The sequence below is a fragment of the Thalassophryne amazonica genome, chromosome 4 (assembly GCF_902500255.1).
Source record: "Thalassophryne amazonica chromosome 4, fThaAma1.1, whole genome shotgun sequence".
In the NCBI taxonomy this organism is placed as follows: Eukaryota; Metazoa; Chordata; class Actinopteri; order Batrachoidiformes; family Batrachoididae; genus Thalassophryne; species Thalassophryne amazonica.
Window position 1 is genome coordinate 67,911,449 of NC_047106.1, and position 21,366 is coordinate 67,932,814.

The window sequence follows — 21,366 nt, forward strand, 5'->3', positions numbered from 1 at the left end:
CAGGAGAAGAAGAGGGAGGCCAAAGAGGAGGTTTATGGGTGTGCTGAGGGAGGACATGCAGGTGGTTGGTGTGACAGAGGAAGATACAGTGGACAGGGTGAGATAGAAACGATTGATCTGCTCTGGGGACCCCTAATTGGAACAGCTGAAAGAAGAAGAAGAATGTCCAGCTGTGCATACTGTACCATATTTTTTGTTTTAAAGATAAGACAATTAAGTAAAATCCTGAATACTAAAATACTGAATTGACTAAAATACTGTGATATAAATGACAACCTTTTAAAATGTAATTTTGGTAAATTCATTGTTATATTACTCAAGTAATAAAAGTAATAGACTAATTGAAAAAAATAATCAGTAGATTAATCAATAAAAAAAAATAACTGCTTGGTGCAGCCCTAACACGCACACGCGCACGCACACACACACACACACACACACACACACACACACACACACACACACACACACACACACACACACACACACACACACACACACACACACACACACCCCATAGAGACAGACAGAAGAACTACAGGGATGAATTCTCACATGACCATCAGGGAGACAACACCACCAGCACAGCCTTCACAATTCAGTATGGTACTGGGCTCCACTTCCCAACTGCTCCTTTCTGTGTGGAGTCTGCATGTTGTCCTCGTGTTCGCATGTGAGTTCCCTCGGTGTGCTCCAGCTTTCTCCCACTTCCAAAGACATGCAGGTTTGCCGAACTGGAAACTTTAAATTGACCGTAGGTGTGAATGCATTAGTCTCTCTATATGTGGCCCTGTGATAGGTGTATCTCGCCTCTCACCACATGACCAACAGAATAGGCTCCAGCTCACCCATAGCCATTAACTGGAATAAGCAGATTTTGAAAATTATTGATGGAAATGAAGTCCAAGTTTAGTGAGTTGGAAATGTTCATGTATGTAGTGATTGTATAAAGAACACAGACTGTAAAAGTGATTATTTGTGTTTAAAAAATAATCCTAATATGCACTTAGTCCAATTATTTACAGGCACAGAAAATGGAAGCACTGTGTGTACAAATGGCTGTAATTCTATCTAATAATTCCATTTTTGTTAAACCCATTGAATATATAAGAAAATCTACGTACACCACAAGCACATTGTTTCTTTTATTTCTAATCCATTTCTATTCAGAGACAAAAATACAAAAGGAGCTTCACTGTCCAAATACTTCTGGACCTGACATGTATTTTTACAGGAAAAAAGTTGACACATTTTACTGGTTTATATTAATTTATACATGAGATATTTCATAACTCTTCCTTACTTTTCAAAAAATTTAAATGACATATGCTGTGCGCAAACGTTTCCCACCATGCTACATGCGTGCATGCGTGTGCGTGTGTGTGTGTGTGTGTGTGTGTGTAATCACCAAAAATTCTCTTACCTGAGATAATGGGTGACAACATTTTATTGATAAATTCATATAATAGTCACTTTGCAACAGTCACATGTCCATATGCATCTTTTATACAAATTGGATCTTAACATTATTTTTCTGTTTACACCACAATTCTCTGTGCCATCTACTGTGAAACAGAAGCTACGCTTGACTTCTTTGACATTTGCTTACAAATCATTACAGTTCACAAAGAAACACATTTCTGAGAATTTCTATTTATAGCCTTATGGAAAATGTTGATCTTTTTTATTCCTCAGCATTTGTCACTTCCACTGCACACAAATGAGTCATGTGACTTGTGATAGCACACATATGTCATAAAACATTGTTATCACTGATGTCCATGAGAAAATCTCAGGTATGTTCAAAGTTTCAAGTGTCAGATAAAGCAACCAGCAGATTAATGATTCAAATAATAATAATTAATTTTATTTGTATTTCAGGGAAATGTCCTCAAGCTGCAACTGGATCCAAAAGAGGAAGATATTTAATATGGATGGAAGTTTTCTTTTAACCCTATGACATGAGTGAGCCCTTAAATTAGGACATTATTAATGGAAATGAAACCATCACATCAGCAAAACAAAACCAATAAAAGATGAGATGGTCCACTGAAAGTTCTGCCTCCATTAGTCCAACAGCAAACAAATTACAGTGCATCCATAAATTAGTCACAGCACTTCACTTCTTCCACTTTTTTTTTATGTTACAGCCTTATTCCAAAATTGAGTAAATTCATTTTCAAAATTCTACTCACAACACCCCATAATGACAACATGAAAAAAGTATTTTTGAAATGTTTGCACATTTATTAAAAATAAAAAACTAACAAATCACATGGACATAAATATTCACACCTTTTGCTCAATACTTTGTTGATGCACCTTTGGTAGCAATTATAGCCTCAAGTCTTCTTGAATATGATGCCACAAGCTTGGTGCACCTATCTTTGGGCAGTTTTGCCCATTCCTCTTTGCAGCACCTCTCAAGCTCCATCAGGTTGGATGGGGAGTGTCATTGTACAGCCATTTTCAGATCTTTTCAGAGATGTTCAATCAGATTCAGGTTTGGGCTCTGGCTGGGCCACTTAAGGACATTCACAGAGTTGTCCTGAAGACACTCCTTTGATATCTTAGCTGTGTGCTTAGGGTCATTGTCCTGCTGAAAGATGAACCGTTGCTGAAGTCTGAGGTCAAGAATGTTCTGGAGCAGGTTTTCATCCAGGATGTCTCTGTACATTGCTGCATTCATCTTTCCCTCAATCCTGACTCTCCCAGTTGCTACCACTGAAAAACATCTCCACAGCATGATGCTGCCACCACCATGCTGCACTGTAGGGATGGTTCCTGGTTTGACAACTGGCATTCACGCCAAAGACTTCAATCTTTGTCTCATCAGACTAGAGAATTTTGTTTCCTAATGGTCTAAGAGTCCTTCAGGTGCCTTTTGGCAAACTCCAGGTGGGCTGCCATGTGCCTTTTACTAAGGAGTGGCTTCTGTCTGACCACTTTACCATACAGGCCTGATTAGTGGATTGCTGCAGAGATGGTTTTCCTTATGGAAGGTTCTCCTCTCTCCAAAGAGGAACGCTGGAGCTCTCACAAAGTGACCATCTGGTTTTATGGAAACCCCAGTGACTAGGCCTTTCTCCCCAGATCCCTGAGTTTAGACAAGCAGTCAGCATTAGGAAGAGTCCTGATGGATCCAAACTTCTTCCATTTATGGATGATGGAGCTCATTGGGACCTTCAAAGCAGCAGAAATGTTTCAGTACCCTTCCCCAGATTTGTTCCTCGAGACAACCCTGTCTTGGAGGTCTACAGACAATTCCTTTGACTTCATGCTTGGTTTGTGCTCTGACATGCACTGCCAACTGTGGGACCTTATATGTAGACAGGTGTGTGCTTTTCCAAATCATGTCCAAGCAACTGAATTTACCCCAGGTGGACTCTAATTAAGCTGCAGAAACATCTCAAGGATGATCAGTGGTAGTAGTAACAAGATGCACCTGAGCTCAATTTTGAGTTTCATGGCAAAGGCTGTGAATACTTATGTACATGTGACTTCTTAGTTTCATCCAATTTGAAATAAGGCTGTAACACAACAAAATGTTGAAAAAGTGAAGCACTGTGAATACTTTCTGGATGCGCCGTACTTCCATGAATCGCACATTTGCATAAAGCTTGGTATGTTCTCCATCAGGCAGTGTCAGTACTTTTTCATGCTGTCACCTTCCCTTTACACACACTTTCACCAACGTTGGACAAGGTTTTGCATCCCATCAGTGGAGAAATCCGGCGTCTTCTCAGCATGAGTGATGCACAGCTGCTTGCACCTCCTCAACTTTTGTGCAACAGTGTCCCTTCTATTGTTCTTTCAGCTTGGGAAAAAGTAAAAATTCAGAGGGTGCAAGACTCGCACTGCATGGCAAGTGTAGTAAGATGTATGCCACGGCATTGCATCCCATGTTTGTCAACTTATGTGGACGAGTATTGTCATGCTGAAGAATTGTATCTTTCTAGGAAGAACATGCACCAAATTTTCATGCAGTTTTTCCAGAGTGTCCATATATCAGTCAAAGCTGACAGTTTTGCAATGTTCCAAAAATTCCAGAACTATACCATCGTACCTGCAGTTGATGCTGTATTTGTGTCATGCAGACTCATCATGACTGGATTTTTACCCCTTAAACTCCTTGCCCACCTCCTGACTGTACTGACATCCACACAGGAGTCACCAAAGTCAGGGAGGTGATGGTGTAGTGATTAAAGCGTTGGGCTTGAGACCAGAGGATCCTTGGTTCAAATCCCACCCTGACTGGAAAATCACTAAGCGCTCTTGGGCAAGGTCCTTAATCCCCTAGGTGCTCCTGGTGTGTAGTGGGCACCTTGTATGGCAGCAGCCTGACATAGGGGTGAATGTGAGGCACTGATGTGTAAAGTGCTTTGAGCATTTGATGCAGAGGGAAAAGCGCTATATAAATACAGTCCATTTACCATTTACCAAAGACAATACTCATTCATCAGTCAATGTACACAGGTGCACAGCCCTCCACCGTGAGGAATTCAATAACAGCACGTTGTTTCAAACGCACATCCATGTACGTTGTCCATTTTTACCAACTGCTGTGCAGATATGTTATGTGGAATGTGATTCTGTGTATGCCTGAAATTGGACATGAAAACTGTTTGGTGTTGATAACTAAAGGACTACTCTCGTACCCGTTTTACATCGTTTTTCAATATCTTGCTTGTTATTGACATAACCTGTGTCGGAGGCAGAACCTTTCAGCCGACCCTTGTAGACTGATTTTTACCAGTGTTTTCACCCTCATTTATGTGCATGATACTCTTTGTGTAATTGTGCATTTTTGTACATTTAAGCATGTGCATGCATCGCTTCGGAGTTGCACATAATGTCTTTGTGTGTAGTTGTGTTTAACATCCAGAACAGGACGTTCAGTGTCTGGCATAAGGATGTTTCCTGGCTGGGTTATCAGTGATGCTGAGGTTAAGTCAGTTTAGGACTGGTGGAAGTGTAGGGCTGTCATCTCCAAATGTGTCCCCCTGAAGGGCTGTGAAAAAAAAATCCATGCGTTATTTTTTGCTTTACCTTCCCCCTTTTCCCTGAAAGCATATGTACATACTCACACATATTCAGCCATATGGAGACATGCCCACAAGAACACAATGTCATGGTAATTTTGGTGTACTTTTGTCAAAGTGCTCATTAGCTGTCTTGGTCAGTCACCATCTGTTTTGATCTCCAATTTAAGGATCTCCCGATTTTAACATTTATGGAAAATTTGTATCCAGACCCGTTACTAGCCATTTGACTGCCCTCGGCTTAACTGCACAACCGTATACCCTATGGGACACAAAGGGCACCCAGTGAGGGATCAGAGAGGAGATGCAGCATAAAATGCCAGCCAGGACACTAAACACCCCCACCCCCACACCACCACGCAAACCAGCATGGATCATCACCACACAGCCAGAAAACTACACAAATTCAACACAGACTGCCATGCATTGCAGCGGACCGTGTCCCTACCCAAGGTCAGATCCACCCCCCAGCACCACCACATACCCATAGTGCGACAGCTGATTAAGAATACCTCCCAGTAAGTAAGTAAATTATATTTATATAGCACCTTTCACAGATATGGAATCACAAAGTGCTTCACAAAGCAATACAAGTAAAATATATAAAAATACAGACAGGGTAAATTAAAAACATAGGTTTTAAAAACAGGAAAAATATATTAAAAAGAACAAAACAATGAAAAGCCTTGTCTAACTAAAAGTCTGTTTAAAAAGAAAAGTCTTTAACTGCTTTTGAAATACATCAACAGCATCTAGGCAGCAAAGGGAAAGAGGTAGAGCATTTCACAGCCGAGGTGCTTGTGCTTCAAAGGAACGATCACCTTGCATATTGAAATGGGTTGTTGGGACCACAAGTAATATCTGGCCTGCTGACCGCAGACTGCGGGTCGGGGTGTGAAGTTGTAGCAGGTCAGAGATTAAGGAGGAGCCCGACCATGCAAGTCTCTAAAATTTTGTCATGACTTGCCCCTGCTCAGTCCTCGACAGTTATGTTTTCTGTCTTTATTGAGTTATTTTGTCTGCTTTTTTGATTACCTGTTTATTTTGCTTTTGTCACAGCTGCTTGTCTTCTGTTCGTCACACTTCAGCCACATCTTGAGTTCCATTCTGGTTTTGTTTAGTCATTGATCCACTGTCTTTGATTTTTGTTCATCATTGCTTTTGTCACAGCTTGTTGTTTTTTGTTCATCATACTTCAGCCACATGTTGAGATCCATTCTTGTTTAGTTTAATCTTTGATCCACGGTCTTTGATTTTTGATCATGATTGCTTTTTGTCAGGTTTTATTTGTCACATTGTTCATTGCAGCCATTGGTTATATTTTGTGTTTTACACCTCGCCACATATCAGTTCCATTCTCGTTTCAGCTTTTGATTTTCTTGTTGCTTTCTTTTCTATTTATTGTCAAGGATTAATCTGTTCTTGTGGATATTCCATGCAGACTTTGTTTCGAGTTGTTCTTTCTCTGTCTTGCTATAGTGTAGTATTGTTTGATTTGGTTTCTAGTCATGTCCATGCTGTCACTGTGCTCCCGTGTCTGTCTTTTCATCTTGTTTCTCATGTGTTCACACCCAGTCTCATTTGTTTCACATTCACACCCTTTGATCGCTGCACTCTCTTGCCTTTCACCAGTAAATCCTCATCTCCGTTGGCCACACCCCGTTTTGTTTGTCATCTCTCTATTGAGCTCTATTGAGCCGAGTATTCCTTTAACTTTAACTAGTAATGACTTCATGACTTTTTTTGCTAATAAAATTTTAACTATTAGAGAAAAAATTATTCATAACCATCCCAAAGACATATCGTTATCTTTGGCTGCTTTCAGTGATGCCGGTATTTCGTTAGACTCTTTCTCTCCAATTGTTCTGTCTGAGTTATTTTCATTAGTTACTTCCTCCAAACCATCAACATGTCTATTAGACCCCATTCCTACCAGGCTGCTCAAGGAAGCCCTACCATTAATTAATGCTTCGATCTTAAATATGACCAATCTATCTTTATTAGTTGGCTATGTACCTGTTGTGTGGGCCGCCAGAAGAGGAGGTACTGCTGGCCCACCACCAGAGGGCGCCCTGTCTGGAGTGCGGGCTCCAGGCACCAGAGGGCGCAGCCGCCTCACAGGAGCAGCCAGGGTGACAGCTGTCACGCATCACCTGCAACAGCTGTTACCAATCATCTGATCAGCAGGGGTACATCAGCAGGACGACGTCTCCACCTCTTTGCCGAGATATCGTTCTACCTGGAAGGTAACATTCTCAGCTAACTGTGTGACAGTAACCTTTTGTGACTTTTGTGCGTTGTATAACAGACTCCTTTTCCAACAAGAGGTGGAGGTAGTTTTCCTGCCGTGCGGATTGCTGAGTGCAAACGCGCCCACATTTAATTGTTTCTTTGTTCCTCGCCAGCAGTACCAGGTCCGACACGCGGAGGCAGTGGCCACCTGGGAATTCGGGACTTGGCGGCTCCAGTATTCCCGGGGTCTGGCGGCGGAGGAAATCGTGTGGTTCCGGTTCTGCTTTGGACAGACGTCTCCTATCTTCGAGCCTGCCCACACGACACCTTTTGTGATTTGGCTTTTTGTCCATTGTTGTTATCTGTTGTATTTGTTGTGCCCATTCACAACAGTAAAGTGTTGTTATTTGACTTCCTCCATTGTCCGTTCATTTGCGCCCCCTGTTGTGGGTCCGTGTACCTACACTTTCCCAACAGGATATCTCGGCCAACGTCATGGACCCCGTGGGCGTCAACCGGCTGTTGAACGGCCAATGGAAGAGCAGGACGCACAGGCGTCTGCAGGAGGAATGATCGGTGAGTTGCAGCGAATCCTCACCGCTTTTACGGCTCGGCTGGATCTGATGACCGAGCAGAACGTCCTCCTTAACCGCAGGGTGGAGGCTCTCGCCGCGCAGGTGGAAGCGCGCCCTCAGGGCGCTGCTGCGGCTCCCCCTCCTGTCGATCCTGTGCGCAACAGTGACGTTCCACAGGTCGTTCAACGACCCCTCCCACCTTCCCCTGAAGCATACATAAGCCCTCCAGAGCCGTACGGGGGTTGTGTGGAGACATGCGCGGACTTTCTTATGCAGTGTTCGCTCGTCTTCGCACAATGTCCCGTCATGTACGCGACTGATGCTAGTAAGATAGCTTATGTAATTAATCTGCTTCGCGGCAAGGCACGCGCTTGGGCTACAGCGCTTTGGGAGCAAAATTCACGGCTCCTTCTGATATATGATGGGTTTGTGAGGGAGTTCAGAACAGTGTTCGATCACCCAAATAGAGGAGAGACCGCTTCAGCCGTGCTGCTGTCAATGAGACAGGGGTGCCGGAGCGCAGCTGTTTATGCAGTCGACTTCCGCATCGCGGCTGCGAGGTCCAGCTGGAATAACACTGCCCTCCGTGCCGCCTTCGTAAACGGACTGTCGTTGGTCCTGAAGGAGCTCCTGGTGGCCAAGGACGAACCGCGGGATTTAGACGGGCTTATTGATCTCGTTATACGATTAGACAATCGGTTAGAAGAACGCCGTCGGGAACGAGACGAAGGGCGTGGCCGGGCATGCGCCGTCCCTCTCCCTTCCGGTTCCGACCGAGTTCCGCCCTCCCCACGCTCCACGGCCTCTACGCTCCGTGTGGTTACAGCTCCCCCTGCTGATGAAGCTATGGACACGAGCAGGGCCACATTTAGGGCACCAGATAGACAGAGGAGGCTGGCCCGCGGAGCGTGCTTTGTTTGTGGCTCAATAGAGCATCAAGTGAGGGACTGCCCCGAGCGGTTAAAACACCAACGCCCGCCCCTAGAAACTGGGTTAGGGGTGGGTCAAAACATTCACGTGGGACATACCCATATTGCCACACGACTCCCAGTTACAATCCTTTATGAGGATTTAACCCTGAAGGCCCCAGCACTGGTGGACACGGGCTCTCAAGGGAATCTGTTAGACAGCAGATGGGCCAGGGAGGTAGCGCTCCCTCTGGTGGCGCTTACCTCGCCTGAGCAGGTGCGGGCACTAGATGGCTCCCTACTCCCTTTAATCACACATAAGACACCACCAGTAACTCTGGTGGTGTCAGGAAATCACCGGGAGGAGATCGAGTTTTTTGTGACTCCTGCCACCTCCCGTGTGATTCTCGGTTTCCCTTGGATGTTAAAACACAATCCCCGGATCGATTGGCCGTCCGGGGTAGTGGTTCAGTGGAGCGAGACCTGCCATCGGGTATGTTTAGGTTCCTCGGTTCCTCCCGGTTCCCAGGCTAAGGAGGAGGTCAGAGTCCCGCCCAATCTAGGGACGGTGCCGGTGGAGTACCATGACCTGGTGGATGTGTTCAGTAAGGATCTGGCGCTCACCCTTCCCCCCCACCGTCCGTACGATTGCGCCATTGATTTGGTTCCAGGCGTTGAGTTCCCGTCCAGCAGGCTGTAGAACCTCTCACGACCTGAGCGCGAATCAATGGAGACCTACATCCGGGACTCTTTAGCCGCCGGGTTGATCCGGAATTCCACCTCCCCGATGGGTGCAGGTTTCTTTTTTGTGGGTAAAAAAGACGGCGGACTTCGTCCATGCATTGATTATAGGGGGCTGAACGAAATCACGGTTCGTAATCGATACCCGTTGCCCTTGTTGGATTCAGTGTTCACGCCCCTGCATGGAGCCCAAATATTCACTAAGCTAGATCTTAGAAATGCGTATCACCTGGTTCGGATCCGGAAGGGAGACGAGTGGAAGACAGCATTTAACACCCCCTTAGGTCACTTTGAGTACCTGGTCATGCCGTTCGGTCTCACAAACGCCCCCGCGACGTTCCAAGCATTAGTTAATGATGTCTTGCGGGATTTCCTGCACCGATTCGTCTTCGTATATCTAGACGATATACTCATCTTTTCTCCGGATCCTGAGACTCATGTCCGGCATGTACGTCAGGTCCTGCAGCGGTTGTTGGAGAACCGGCTGTTTGTGAAGGGCGAGAAGTGTGAGTTTCACCGCACATCTTTGTCCTTCCTGGGGTTTATCATCTCCCCCAACTCCGTCGCTCCTGATCCGGCCAAGGTTGCGGCGGTGAGAGACTGGCCCCAACCCACTAGCCGTAGGAAGCTGCAACAGTTCCTCGGCTTTGCAAATTTCTACAGGAGGTTCATTAAGGGCTACAGTCAGGTAGTTAGCCCCCTGACAGCCCTGACCTCACCAAAAGTCCCCTTCACCTGGTCGGATCGTTGCGATGCCGCGTTCAAGGAGTTGAAACGGCGCTTCTCGTCTGCACCCGTTCTGGTGCAGCCCGATCCTAGTCGCCAGTTAGTGGTTGAAGTGGACACCTCGGACTCAGGGATAGGAGCTGTGCTTTCCCAGAGTGGGAAGACCGATAAGGTCCTTCACCCGTGTGCCTATTTTTCCCGCAGGTTGACCCCGGCCGAACGGAACTATGACGTCGGCAATCGAGAACTCCTTGCGGTGAAAGAGGCTCTTGAAGAGTGGAGACATCTGTTGGAGGGAACGTCCGTGCCATTCACGGTTTTCACTGACCACCGGAACCTGGAGTATATCAGGACTGCCAAGCGGCTGAACCCCAGGCAAGCCCGCTGGTCACTGTTCTTTGGCCGTTTTGACTTCCGGATCACCTACCATCCCGGGACCAAGAACCAGAGATCGGATGCCTTGTCCCGGGTACATGAAGATGAAGTCAAAGCGGAGTTGTCGGATCCACCGGAACCCATCATCCCGGAGTCCACTATCGTGGCCACCCTCACCTGGGACGTAGAGAGAACCGTCCAGGAGGCCCTGGCACGAAGCCCGGACCCCGGAACTGGGCCGAAGAACAAACTATACGTCCCACCAGAAGCTAGGGCTGCAGTCCTGGATTCTGTCACGGCTCCAAGCTCTCCTGTCATCCAGGGGTGCGAAGAACCGTGGCAGTTGTCCGGCAGCGCTTCTGGTGGGCGTCCCTAGAAGCCGACGTCCGGGATTATATCCAGGCCTGCACCACCTGCGCCAGGGGCAAGGCTGACCATCGCAGGGCATCAGGTTTACTCCAGCCGCTGCCTGTGCCTCATCGCCCCTGGTCCCACATCGGCCTGGATTTTGTCACGGGCCTCCCGCCGTCCCAGGGTAACACCACCATCCTCACGATAGTGGACCGATTCTCCAAGGCGGCCCACTTCGTGGCCCTCCCGAAGCTCCCAACAGCCCAGGAGACAGCGGACCTCCTGGTCCACCACGTCGTCCGGCTGCATGGGATTCCAACAGACATCGTCTCCGATCACGGTCCCCAGTTCTCCTCGCAAGTCTGGAGGAGCTTCTGCCGGGAACTGGGGGCCACGGTGAGTCTCTCGTCCGGGTACCACCCTCAGACCAACGGGCAAGCAGAACGGGTAAACCAGGAGGTGGAACAGGCCTTGCGCTGCGTGACTGCCGCGCACCCGGCGGCCTGGAGTACCCATTTGGCCTGGATCGAGTATGCCCATAACAGCCAGGTGTCTTCAGCCACCGGCCTCTCCCCTTTTGAGGTATGTCTGGGGTATCAGCCCCCGTTGTTTCCGGTGGTTGAGGGAGAGGTCGGTGTGCCCTCGGTCCAGGCCCACCTACGGAAGTGCCGTCGGGTGTGGCGTGCCGCCCGTTCTGCTTTGCTAAAGGCCCGGACGAGGGCAAAAGCCCATGCAGACCGTCGGCGGACCCCGGCCCCTGCGTATCGGCCAGGGCAGGAGGTGTGGTTATCCACAAAGGACATTCCCCTCAAAGTGGACTCCCCCAAGCTACAGGACCGATACATCGGCCCATTCAAGATCCTTAAGGTCATCAGTACAGCCGCAGTGAGGCTTCAGCTTCCGGCCTCACTGCGGATTCATCCTGTGTTTCATGTGTCCCGGGTTAAACCACATCACACCTCACCCCTCTGTACTCCGGGTCCGGTGCCGCCTCCTGCCCGGATAATCGATGGCGAGCCGGCTTGGACTGTACGCCGGCTTTTGGATGTCCGTAGGATGGGCCGGGGCTTCCAGTATTTGGTGGACTGGGAGGGGTACGGTCCCGAAGAACGCTCCTGGGTGAAGAGGAGCTTCATCCTGGACCCGGCCCTCCTGGCCGATTTCTACCGCCGCCACCCGGACAAGACTGGTCGGGCGCCAGGAGGCGCCCGTTGAGGGGGGGGTCCTGTTGTGTGGGCCGCCAGAAGAGGAGGTACTGCTGGCCCACCATCAGAGGGCGCCCTGTCTGGAGTGTGGGCTCCAGGCACCAGAGGGCGCAGCCGCCTCACAGGAGCAGCCAGGGTGACAGCTGTCAGGCATCACCTGCAACAGCTGTTACCAATCATCTGATCAGCAGGGGTACATCAGCAGGACGACGTCTCCACCTCTTTGCCGAGATATCGTTCTACCTGGAACGTAACATTCTCAGCTAACTGTGTGACAGTAACCTTTTGTGACTTTTGTGCGTTGTATAACAGACTCCTTTTCCAACAAGAGGTGGAGGTAGTTTTCCTGCCGTGCGGATTGCTGGGTGCAAACGCGCCCACATTTAATTGTTTCTTTGTTCCTCACCAGCAGTACCAGGTCCGACACGCGGAGGCAGTGGCCACCTGGGAATTCGGGACTTGGCGGCTCCAGTATTCCCGGGGTCTGGTGGCGGAGGAAATCGTGTGGTTCCGGTTCTGCTTTGGACAGACGTCTCCTATCTTCGAGCCTGCCCACACGACACCTTTTGTGATTTGGCTTTTTGTCCATTGTTGTTATCTGTTGTATTTGTTGTGCCCATTCACAACAGTAAAGTGTTGTTATTTGACTTCCTCCATTGTCCGTTCATTTGCGCCCCCTGTTGTGGGTCCGTGTACCTACACTTTCCCAGCAGTACCACAGGCTTTTAAGGTGGCAGTAACTAAACCATTACTTAAAAAGCCATCACTTGACCCAGCTATCTTAGCTAATTATAGGCCAATCTCCAACCTTCCTTTTCTCTCAAAAATTCTTGAAAGGGTAGTTGTAAAACAGCTAACTGATCATCTGCAGAGGAATGGTCTATTTGAAGAGTTTCAGTCAGGTTTTAGAATTCATCATAGTACAGAAACAGCATTAGTGAAGGTTACAAATGATCTTCTTATGGCCTCAGACAGTGGACTCATCTCTGTACTTGTCCTGTTAGACCTCAGTGCTGCTTTTGATACTGTTGACCATAAAATTTTATTACAGAGATTAGAGCATGCCGTAGGTATTAAAGGCACTGCGCTGCAGTGGTTTGAATCATATTTATCTAATACAGGGGTGGCCAAATTCAGTCCTCGAGAGCCACATTCCTGACACTCTTAGTTGTCTCCCTGTTCCAACACACCTGAATCCAATGAAAGACTCGTGAGCAGACTTTTAATGAGCCTTTCATTGGATTCAGGTGTGTTGGAGCAGGGAGACAACTAAGAGTGTCAGGAATGTGGCTCTCCAGGACCGAACTTGGCCACCCGTGATCTAATAGATTACAATTTGTTCATGTAAATGGGGAGTCTTCTTCATGGACTAAGGTTAATTATGGAGTTCCACAAGGTTCTGTGCTAGGACCGATTTTATTCACTTTATACATGCTTCCCTTAGGCAGTATTATTAGACGGCATTGCTTAAATTTTCATTGTTACGCAGATCATACCCAGCTCTCACTGCGGTATTGTATCACTTCCTGTTCCGGAGCACAGCGGTGTTTTTCTGTATCTGTTAGCTGTTTAATCTGCGCAGTTAGATTGATCTAGTTATCTAGATTACGATTTGTTTCCCAGTGTAATCTTTACGTGCCTTAACTAAAGCACTCATTCTGCTGAATCACCTCTAAATTATTTACACATTATTCACTTTGCGTGTTTTTAGGAATCCGCTAGCTTAGCGTAGCTACTAGCTCTTAGCCGATTTAGCATGGCGGCTTCTCCTGTCTCTCCCGCACTTTTCTGCTCTGGGTGTGAAATGTTTAGTTATTCCTCGGCCTCCTTTAGCAGTAATGGTACTTGTAATAAGTGTAGCTTATTCGTAGCTTTGGAGGCCAGGCTGGGCGAATTGGCGACTCGGCTCCGCACCGTGGAAAATTCTACAGCTAGCCAGGCCCCTGTAGTCGGTGCGGACCAAGGTAGCTTAGCCGCCGTTAGTTCCCCTCTGGCAGATCCCGAGCAGCTGGGAAAGCAGGCCGACTGGGTGACTGTGAGGAGGAAGCGTAGCCCTAAACAGAAGCCCCGTGTACACCGTCAACCCGTTCACATTTCTAACCGTTTTTCCCCACTCGACGACACACCCGCCGAGGATCAAACTCTGGTTATTGGCGACTCTGTTTTGAGAAATGTGAAGTTAGCGACACCAGCAACCATAGTCAATTGTCTTCCGGGGGCCAGAGCAGGCGACATTGAAGGAAATTTGAAACTGCTGGTTAAGGCTAAGCGTAAATTTGGTAAGATTGTAATTCACGTCGGCAGTAATGACACCCGGTTACGCCAATCGGAGGTCACTAAAATTAACATTAAATCGGTGTGTAACTTTGCAAAAACAATGTCGGACTCTGTAGTTTTCTCTGGGCCCCTCCCCAATCAGACCGGGAGTGACATGTTTAGCCGCATGTTCTCCTTGAATTGCTGGCTGTCTGAGTGGTGTCCAAAAAATGAGGTGGGCTTCATAGATAATTGGCAAAGCTTCTGGGGAAAACCTGGTCTTGTTAGGAGAGACGGCATCCATCCCACTTTGGATGGAGCAGCTCTCATTTCTAGAAATCTGGCTAATTTTCTTAAATCCTCCAAACCGTGACTATCCAGGGTTGGGACCAGGAAGCAGAGTTGTAGTCTTACACACCTCTCTGCAGCTTCTCTCCCCCTGCCATCCCCTCATTACCCCATCCCCGTAGAGACGGTGCCTGCTCCCAGACCACCAATAACCAGCAAAAATCTATTTAAGCATAAAAATTCAAAAATAAAAAATAATATAGCACCTTCTACTGCACCACAGACTAAAACAGTTAAATGTGGTCTATTAAACATTAGGTCTCTCTCTTCTAAGTCCCTGTTGGTAAATGATATAATAATTGATCAACATATTGATTTATTCTGCCTAACAGAAACCTGGTTACAGCAGGATGAATATGTTAGTTTAAATGAGTCAACACCCCCGAGTCACACTAACTGTCAGAATGCTCGTAGCACGGGCCGGGGCGGTGGATTAGCAGCAATCTTCCATTCCAGCTTATTAATTAATCAAAAACCCAGACAGAGCTTTAATTCATTTGAAAGCTTGTCTCTTAGTCTTGTCCATCCAAATTGGAAGTCCCAAAAACCAGTTTTATTTGTTATTATCTATCGTCCACCTGGTCGTTACTGTGAGTTTCTCTGTGAATTTTCAGACCTTTTGTCTGACTTAGTGCTTAGCTCAGATAAGATAATTATAGTGGGCGATTTTAACATCCACACAGATGCTGAGAATGACAGCCTCAACACTGCATTTAATCTATTATTAGACTCTATTGGCTTTGCTCAAAAAGTAAATGAGTCCACCCACCACTTTAATCATATCTTAGATCTTGTTCTGACTTATGGTATGGAAATAGAAGACTTAACAGTATTCCCTGAAAACTCCCTTCTGTCTGATCATTTTTTAATAACATTTACATTTACTCTGATGGACTACCCAGCAGTAGGGAATAAGTTTCATTACACTAGAAGTCTTTCAGAAAGCGCTGTAACTAGGTTTAAGGATATGATTCCTTCTTCATGTTCTCTAATGCCATATAACAACACAGTGCAGAGTAGCTACCTAAACTCTGTAAGGGAGATAGAGTATCTCGTCAATAGTTTTACATCCTCATTGAAGACAACTTTGGATGCTGTAGCTCCTCTGAAAAAGAGAGCTTTAAATCAGAAGTGTCTGACTCCATGGTATAACTCTCAAACTCGTAGCTTAAAGCAGATAACCCGTAAGTTGGAGAGGAAATGGCGTCTCACTAATTTAGAAGATCTTCACTTAGCCTGGAAAAAGAGTCTGTTGCTCTATAAAAAAGCCCTCCGTAAAGCTAGGACATCTTTCTACTCATCACTAATTGAAGAAAATAAGAACAACCCCAGGTTTCTTTTCAGCACTGTAGCCAGGCTGACAAAGAGTCAGAGCTCTATTGAGCTGAGTATTCCATTATCTTTAACTAGTAATGAGTTCATGACTTTCTTTGCTAACAAAATTTTAACTATTAGAGAAAAAATTACTCATAACCATCCCAAAGACGTATCGTTATCTTTGGCTGCTTTCAGTGATGCCGGTATTTGGTTAGACTCTTTCTCTCCGATTGTTCTGTCTGAGTTATTTTCATTAGTTACTTCATCCAAACCATCAACATGTTTATTAGACCCCATTCCTACCAGGCTGCTCAAGGAAGCCCTACCATTATTTAATGCTTCGATCTTAAATATGATCAATCTATCTTTGTTAGTTGGCTATGTACCACAGGCTTTTAAGGTGGCAGTAATTAAACCATTACTTAAAAAGCCATCACTTGACCCAGCTATCTTAGCTAATTATAGGCCAATCTCCAACCTTCCTTTTCTCTCAAAAATTCTTGAAAGGGTAGTTGTAAAACAGCTAACTGATCATCTGCAGAGGAATGGTCTATTTGAAGAGTTTCAGTCAGGTTTTAGAATTCATCATAGTACAGAAACAGCATTAGTGAAGGTTACAAATGATCTTCTTATGGCCTCGGACAGTGGACTCATCTCTGTGCTTGTTCTGTTAGACCTCAGTGCTGCTTTTGATACTGTTGACCATAAAATTTTATTACAGAGATTAGAGCATGCCATAGGTATTAAAGGCACTGCGCTGCGGTGGTTTGAATCATATTTGTCTAATAGATTACAATTTGTTCATGTAAATGGGGAATCTTCTTCACAGACTAAAGTTAATTATGGAGTTCCACAAGGTTCTGTGCTAGGACCAATTTTATTCACTTTATATATGCTTCCCTTAGGCAGTATTATTAGACGGTATTGCTTAAATTTTCATTGTTACGCAGATGATACCCAGCTTTATCTATCCATGAAGCCAGAGGACACACACCAATTAGCTAAACTGCAGGATTGTCTTACAGACATAAAGACATGGATGACCTCTAATTTCCTGCTTTTAAACTCAGATAAAACTGAAGTTATTGTTCTTGGCCCCACAAATCTTAGAAACATGGTGTCTAACCAGATCCTTACTCTGGATGGCATTACCCTGACCTCTAGTAATACTGTGAGAAATCTTGGAGTCATTTTTGATCAGGATATGTCATTCAAAGCGCATATTAAACAAATATGTAGGACTGCTTTTTTGCATTTACGCAATATCTCTAAAATCAGAAAGGTCTTGTCTCAGAGTGATGCTGAAAAACTAATTCATGCATTTATTTCCTCTAGGCTGGACTATTGTAATTCATTATTATCAGGTTGTCCTAAAAGTTCCCTAAAAAGCCTTCAGTTAATTCAAAATGCTGCAGCTAGAGTGCTGACGGGGACTAGAAGGAGAGAGCATATCTCTCTTCATTGGCTTCCTGTTAATTCTAGAATAGAATTTAAAATTCTTCTTCTTACTTATAAGGTTTTGAATAATCAGGTCCCATCTTATCTTAGGGACCTCGTAGTACTATATCACCCCAATAGAGCGCTTCGCTCTCAGACTGCAGGCTTACTTGTAGTTCCTAGGGTTTGTAAGAGTAGAATGGGAGGCAGAGCCTTCAGCTTTCAGGCTCCTCTCCTGTGGAACCAGCTCCCAATTCAGATCAGGGAGACAGACACCCTCTCTACTTTTAAGATTAGGCTTAAAACTTTCCTTTTTGCTAAAGCTTATAGTTAGGGCTGGATCAGGTGACCCTGAACCATCCCTTAGTTATGCTGCTATAGACGTAGACTGCTGGGGGGTTCCCATGATGCACTGTTTCTTTCTCTTTTTGCTCTGTATGCACCACTCTGCATTTAATCATTAGTGATCGATCTCTGCTCCCCTCCACAGCATGTCTTTTTCCTGGTTCTCTCCCTCAGCCCCAACCAGTCCCAGCAGAAGACTGCCCCTCCCTGAGCCTGGTTCTGCTGGAGGTTTCTTCCTGTTAAAAGGGAGTTTTTCCTTCCCACTGTAGCCAAGTGCTTGCTCACAGGGGGTCGTTTTGACCGTTGGGGTTTTACATCATTATTGTATGGCCTTGCCTTACAATATAAAGCGCCTTGGGGCAACTGTTTGTTGTGATTTGGCGCTATATAAAAAAAAATTGATTGATTGATTGGTTTATCTATCCATGAAGCCAGAGGACACACACCAATTAGTTAAACTGCAGGAATGTCTTTCAGACATAAAGACATGGATGATCTCTAATTTCCTGCTTTTAAATTCAGATAAAACTGAAGTTATTGTACTTGGCCCCACAAATCTTAGAAACATGGTGTCTAACCAGATCCTTACTCTGGATGGCATTACCCTGACCTCTAGTAATACTGTGAGAAATGTTGGAGTCATTTTTGATCAGGATATGTCATTCAATGCGCATATTAAGCAAATATGTAGGACTGCTTTTTTGCATTTGCGCAATATCTCTAAAATTAGAAAGGTCTTGTCTCAGAGTGATGCTGAAAAGCTAATTCATGCATTTATTTCTTCTAGGCTGGACTATTGTAATTCATTATTATCAGGTTGTCCTAAAAGTTCCCTGAAAAGCCTTCAGTTAATTCAAAATGCTGCAGCTAGAGTACTGACAGGGACTAGAAGGAGAGAGCATATCTCACCCATATTGGCCTCTCTTCATTGGCTTCCTGTTAATTCTAGAATAGAATTTAAAATTCTTCTTCTTACTTATAAGGTTTTGAATAATCAGGTCCCATCTTATCTTAGGGGCCTCATAATACCATATCACCCCAATAGAGCGCTTCGCTCTCAGACTGCAGGCTTACTTGTAGTTCCTAGGGTTTGTAAGAGTAGAATGAGAGGCAGAGCCTTCAGCTTTCAGGCTCCTCTCCTGTGGAACCAGCTCCCAATTCGGATTAGGGAGACAGACACCCTCTCTACTTTTAAGATTAGGCTTAAAACTTTTCTTTTTGAAAAAGCTTATAGTTAGGGCTGGATCAGGTGACCCTGAACCATCCCTTAGTTATGCTGCTATAGACTTAGACTGCTGGGGGGTTCCCATGATGCACTGAGTGTTTCTTTTTATTCACCTCTTTTTGCTCTGTATGCACCACTCTGCATTTAATCATTGGTGATTGATCTCTGCTCTCTTCCACAGCATGTCTTTTTCCTGATTCTCTCCCCTCAGCGCGAACCAGTCCCAGCAGAAGACTGCCCCTCCCTGAGCCTGGTTCTGCTGGAGGTTTTTTCCTGTTAAAAGGGAGTTTTCCTTCCCACTGTCGCCAAGTGCTTGCTCATAGGGGGTCGTTTTGACCATTGGGGTTTTTCTGTAATTATTGTATGGCTTTTGCCTTACAATATAAAACGGGGGCAACTGTTTGTTGTGTTTGGCGCTATATAAATAAAATTGATTTGATTTGAGCTCCTCATCCAACTCACCCTACTCAGAGTGCCGCTCTCATTGGACCGTTATCTCTGCTATTTTTTATTTTTGCCGGACTACTTGCGCCACCCTGCTCAGCATGCCCCTCTCGCTGGAGCGACAACACACAGAATGTGTCTCTTCCCAGATAGATCTCTTTCAGTGCAGCTTCTTGTTCTGACTTTAACACCCAACTCTTTCATCGCCAACCGTAAATGGTAATCAAAACATTCTAATCGTATCTTTCTGAACTCTTCCGCATCAAACTCCATTGTTTCAATGTTTACAATGTGCTTGAGCAATAACAGGTGAAGTTGCTCATAAACTTTAAGTTTCTTAAATATTTATTACAGCCACTCGTAAAACTTCAGTTATCTTTATTTTTTTATTACTGGTAAATTTTACAATTGATTTAGCTGAGATATACACATTATCTCACAGGAATATATCACAATTATCTGGGAACTACTTTCCGCGCAGGAATTCATCAACCACATCGGCCTTTAGCGTATACTAACACAGAATACCCAGAAACTGGACAGTTGTTTGGCCAAAATGAGAGTGTGCACTTTTAGTTTGCCATAAGCTAAGCTAGTGGCGCACGTGACAGTGTGCACCCACCTGTCACAGCACTCTCTTGTCTCACATAGTTGCTTCTCATCTTTGTTAGTCCAAGCCCTCCTCCTACCTGCTTCAAATCACATCCTTATAAAACCACTGTGTATTTAAGCCCTGCTACTTTTCTTTTCACTTGCATGTTTGTTGATGTTCCTATCTCCGTTCCAGCTCACGTACCATAGTTCTTTGTTCCTAGCCATAGTTCCTTGTTGCCAACCGTGCCTGTTTTTCTCGACCTCGCAAACTCTGTTTGTTGTGCTCTGACCTCAGCCTGTATTTTTTGACGACATCCTTGCTTAAAACCTGCCTGTACCTACGCCTCACTGACTGCCTTTTTGTGTACCAGACCTTCTGCCAGTATTTTCGATAAAGCCTTTATATCCTGCCACCTGCTTGTGAGTCTGCGTTGTGCCTCCTGCCTCCTGCTGTGATTCTCTCCTGAGAATCATGACAAGTTCACAGGTAACCAGTGAAGGCCGACTAAGACAGTCATGATATGAGCCCATTAGTGTGTTCCATTTAAAAGCCTTGCAGCAGAGATCTGGATGACCTGAATGTGGTCAAGTTCCTTCTTATTTAAACAGGTAAAAAGACTGTTACTGTAGTCCAGACGTGAGGATATAAAAGCATGAATAATCTTCTCCAATTCAACCTTGGACATAAGGGGTTTCAATTTAGAAATATTGCAGAGAGGAAGAAAAGGTTTTTTATGAACTGGAATGATGCTCCAATGACATTGCTGAGTCAAAAACAGCACATAGGTTCCACACATAGGGCTGGAGAGAAGAAGCTAAAGGACCTAAGTGCTGATTTATTGGAGGAATGACTCTTTCAGGGGCAACAATTAGAGTTTCTGTTTCATCAGAGTTCAGTTGTAGATAATTGTCACTTAACTAAATGGACTGCATTTATATAGCGCTTTACCATCTGCATCAGACGCTCAAAGCGCTTTACACACTATTGCCTCACATTTACCCTGATGTGAGGGTGCTGCCATACATTACACATGGGGAGCAACTAGGGCAGGTGGCCAAGTTCGGTCCTCGAGAGCCACCTTCCTGACACACTTAGTTGTCTCCCTGCTCCAACACACCTGAATCCAATGAAAGACTCGTTAGCAGACTTTTAATGAGCCTTTCCAGGGCCCTTTGTGATTTTTCAATCAGGCTGGGATTTGAACCGAGGAGCCTCTGGCCACAAGCCCAACACTTTAACAACTT

The 21,366-nt window shown here is 45.5% G+C and overlaps 1 protein-coding gene across 1 annotated transcript in view; it reads right to left on the minus strand.

Annotated features, from left to right (window-relative positions):
* Nucleotides 1-4,680: 4,680 nt before the first annotated feature.
* lbhl (LBH regulator of WNT signaling pathway, like) overlaps nucleotides 4,681-21,366 on the minus strand; it is a 40,053-nt gene continuing 23,367 nt past the window's right edge. The window contains exon 4 of the mRNA XM_034168930.1: nucleotides 4,681-5,011. Within this exon, the coding sequence (XP_034024821.1) occupies nucleotides 4,953-5,011 (59 nt within the window). The 3' untranslated portion in view covers nucleotides 4,681-4,952. The remainder of the gene's footprint in view (nucleotides 5,012-21,366) is intronic.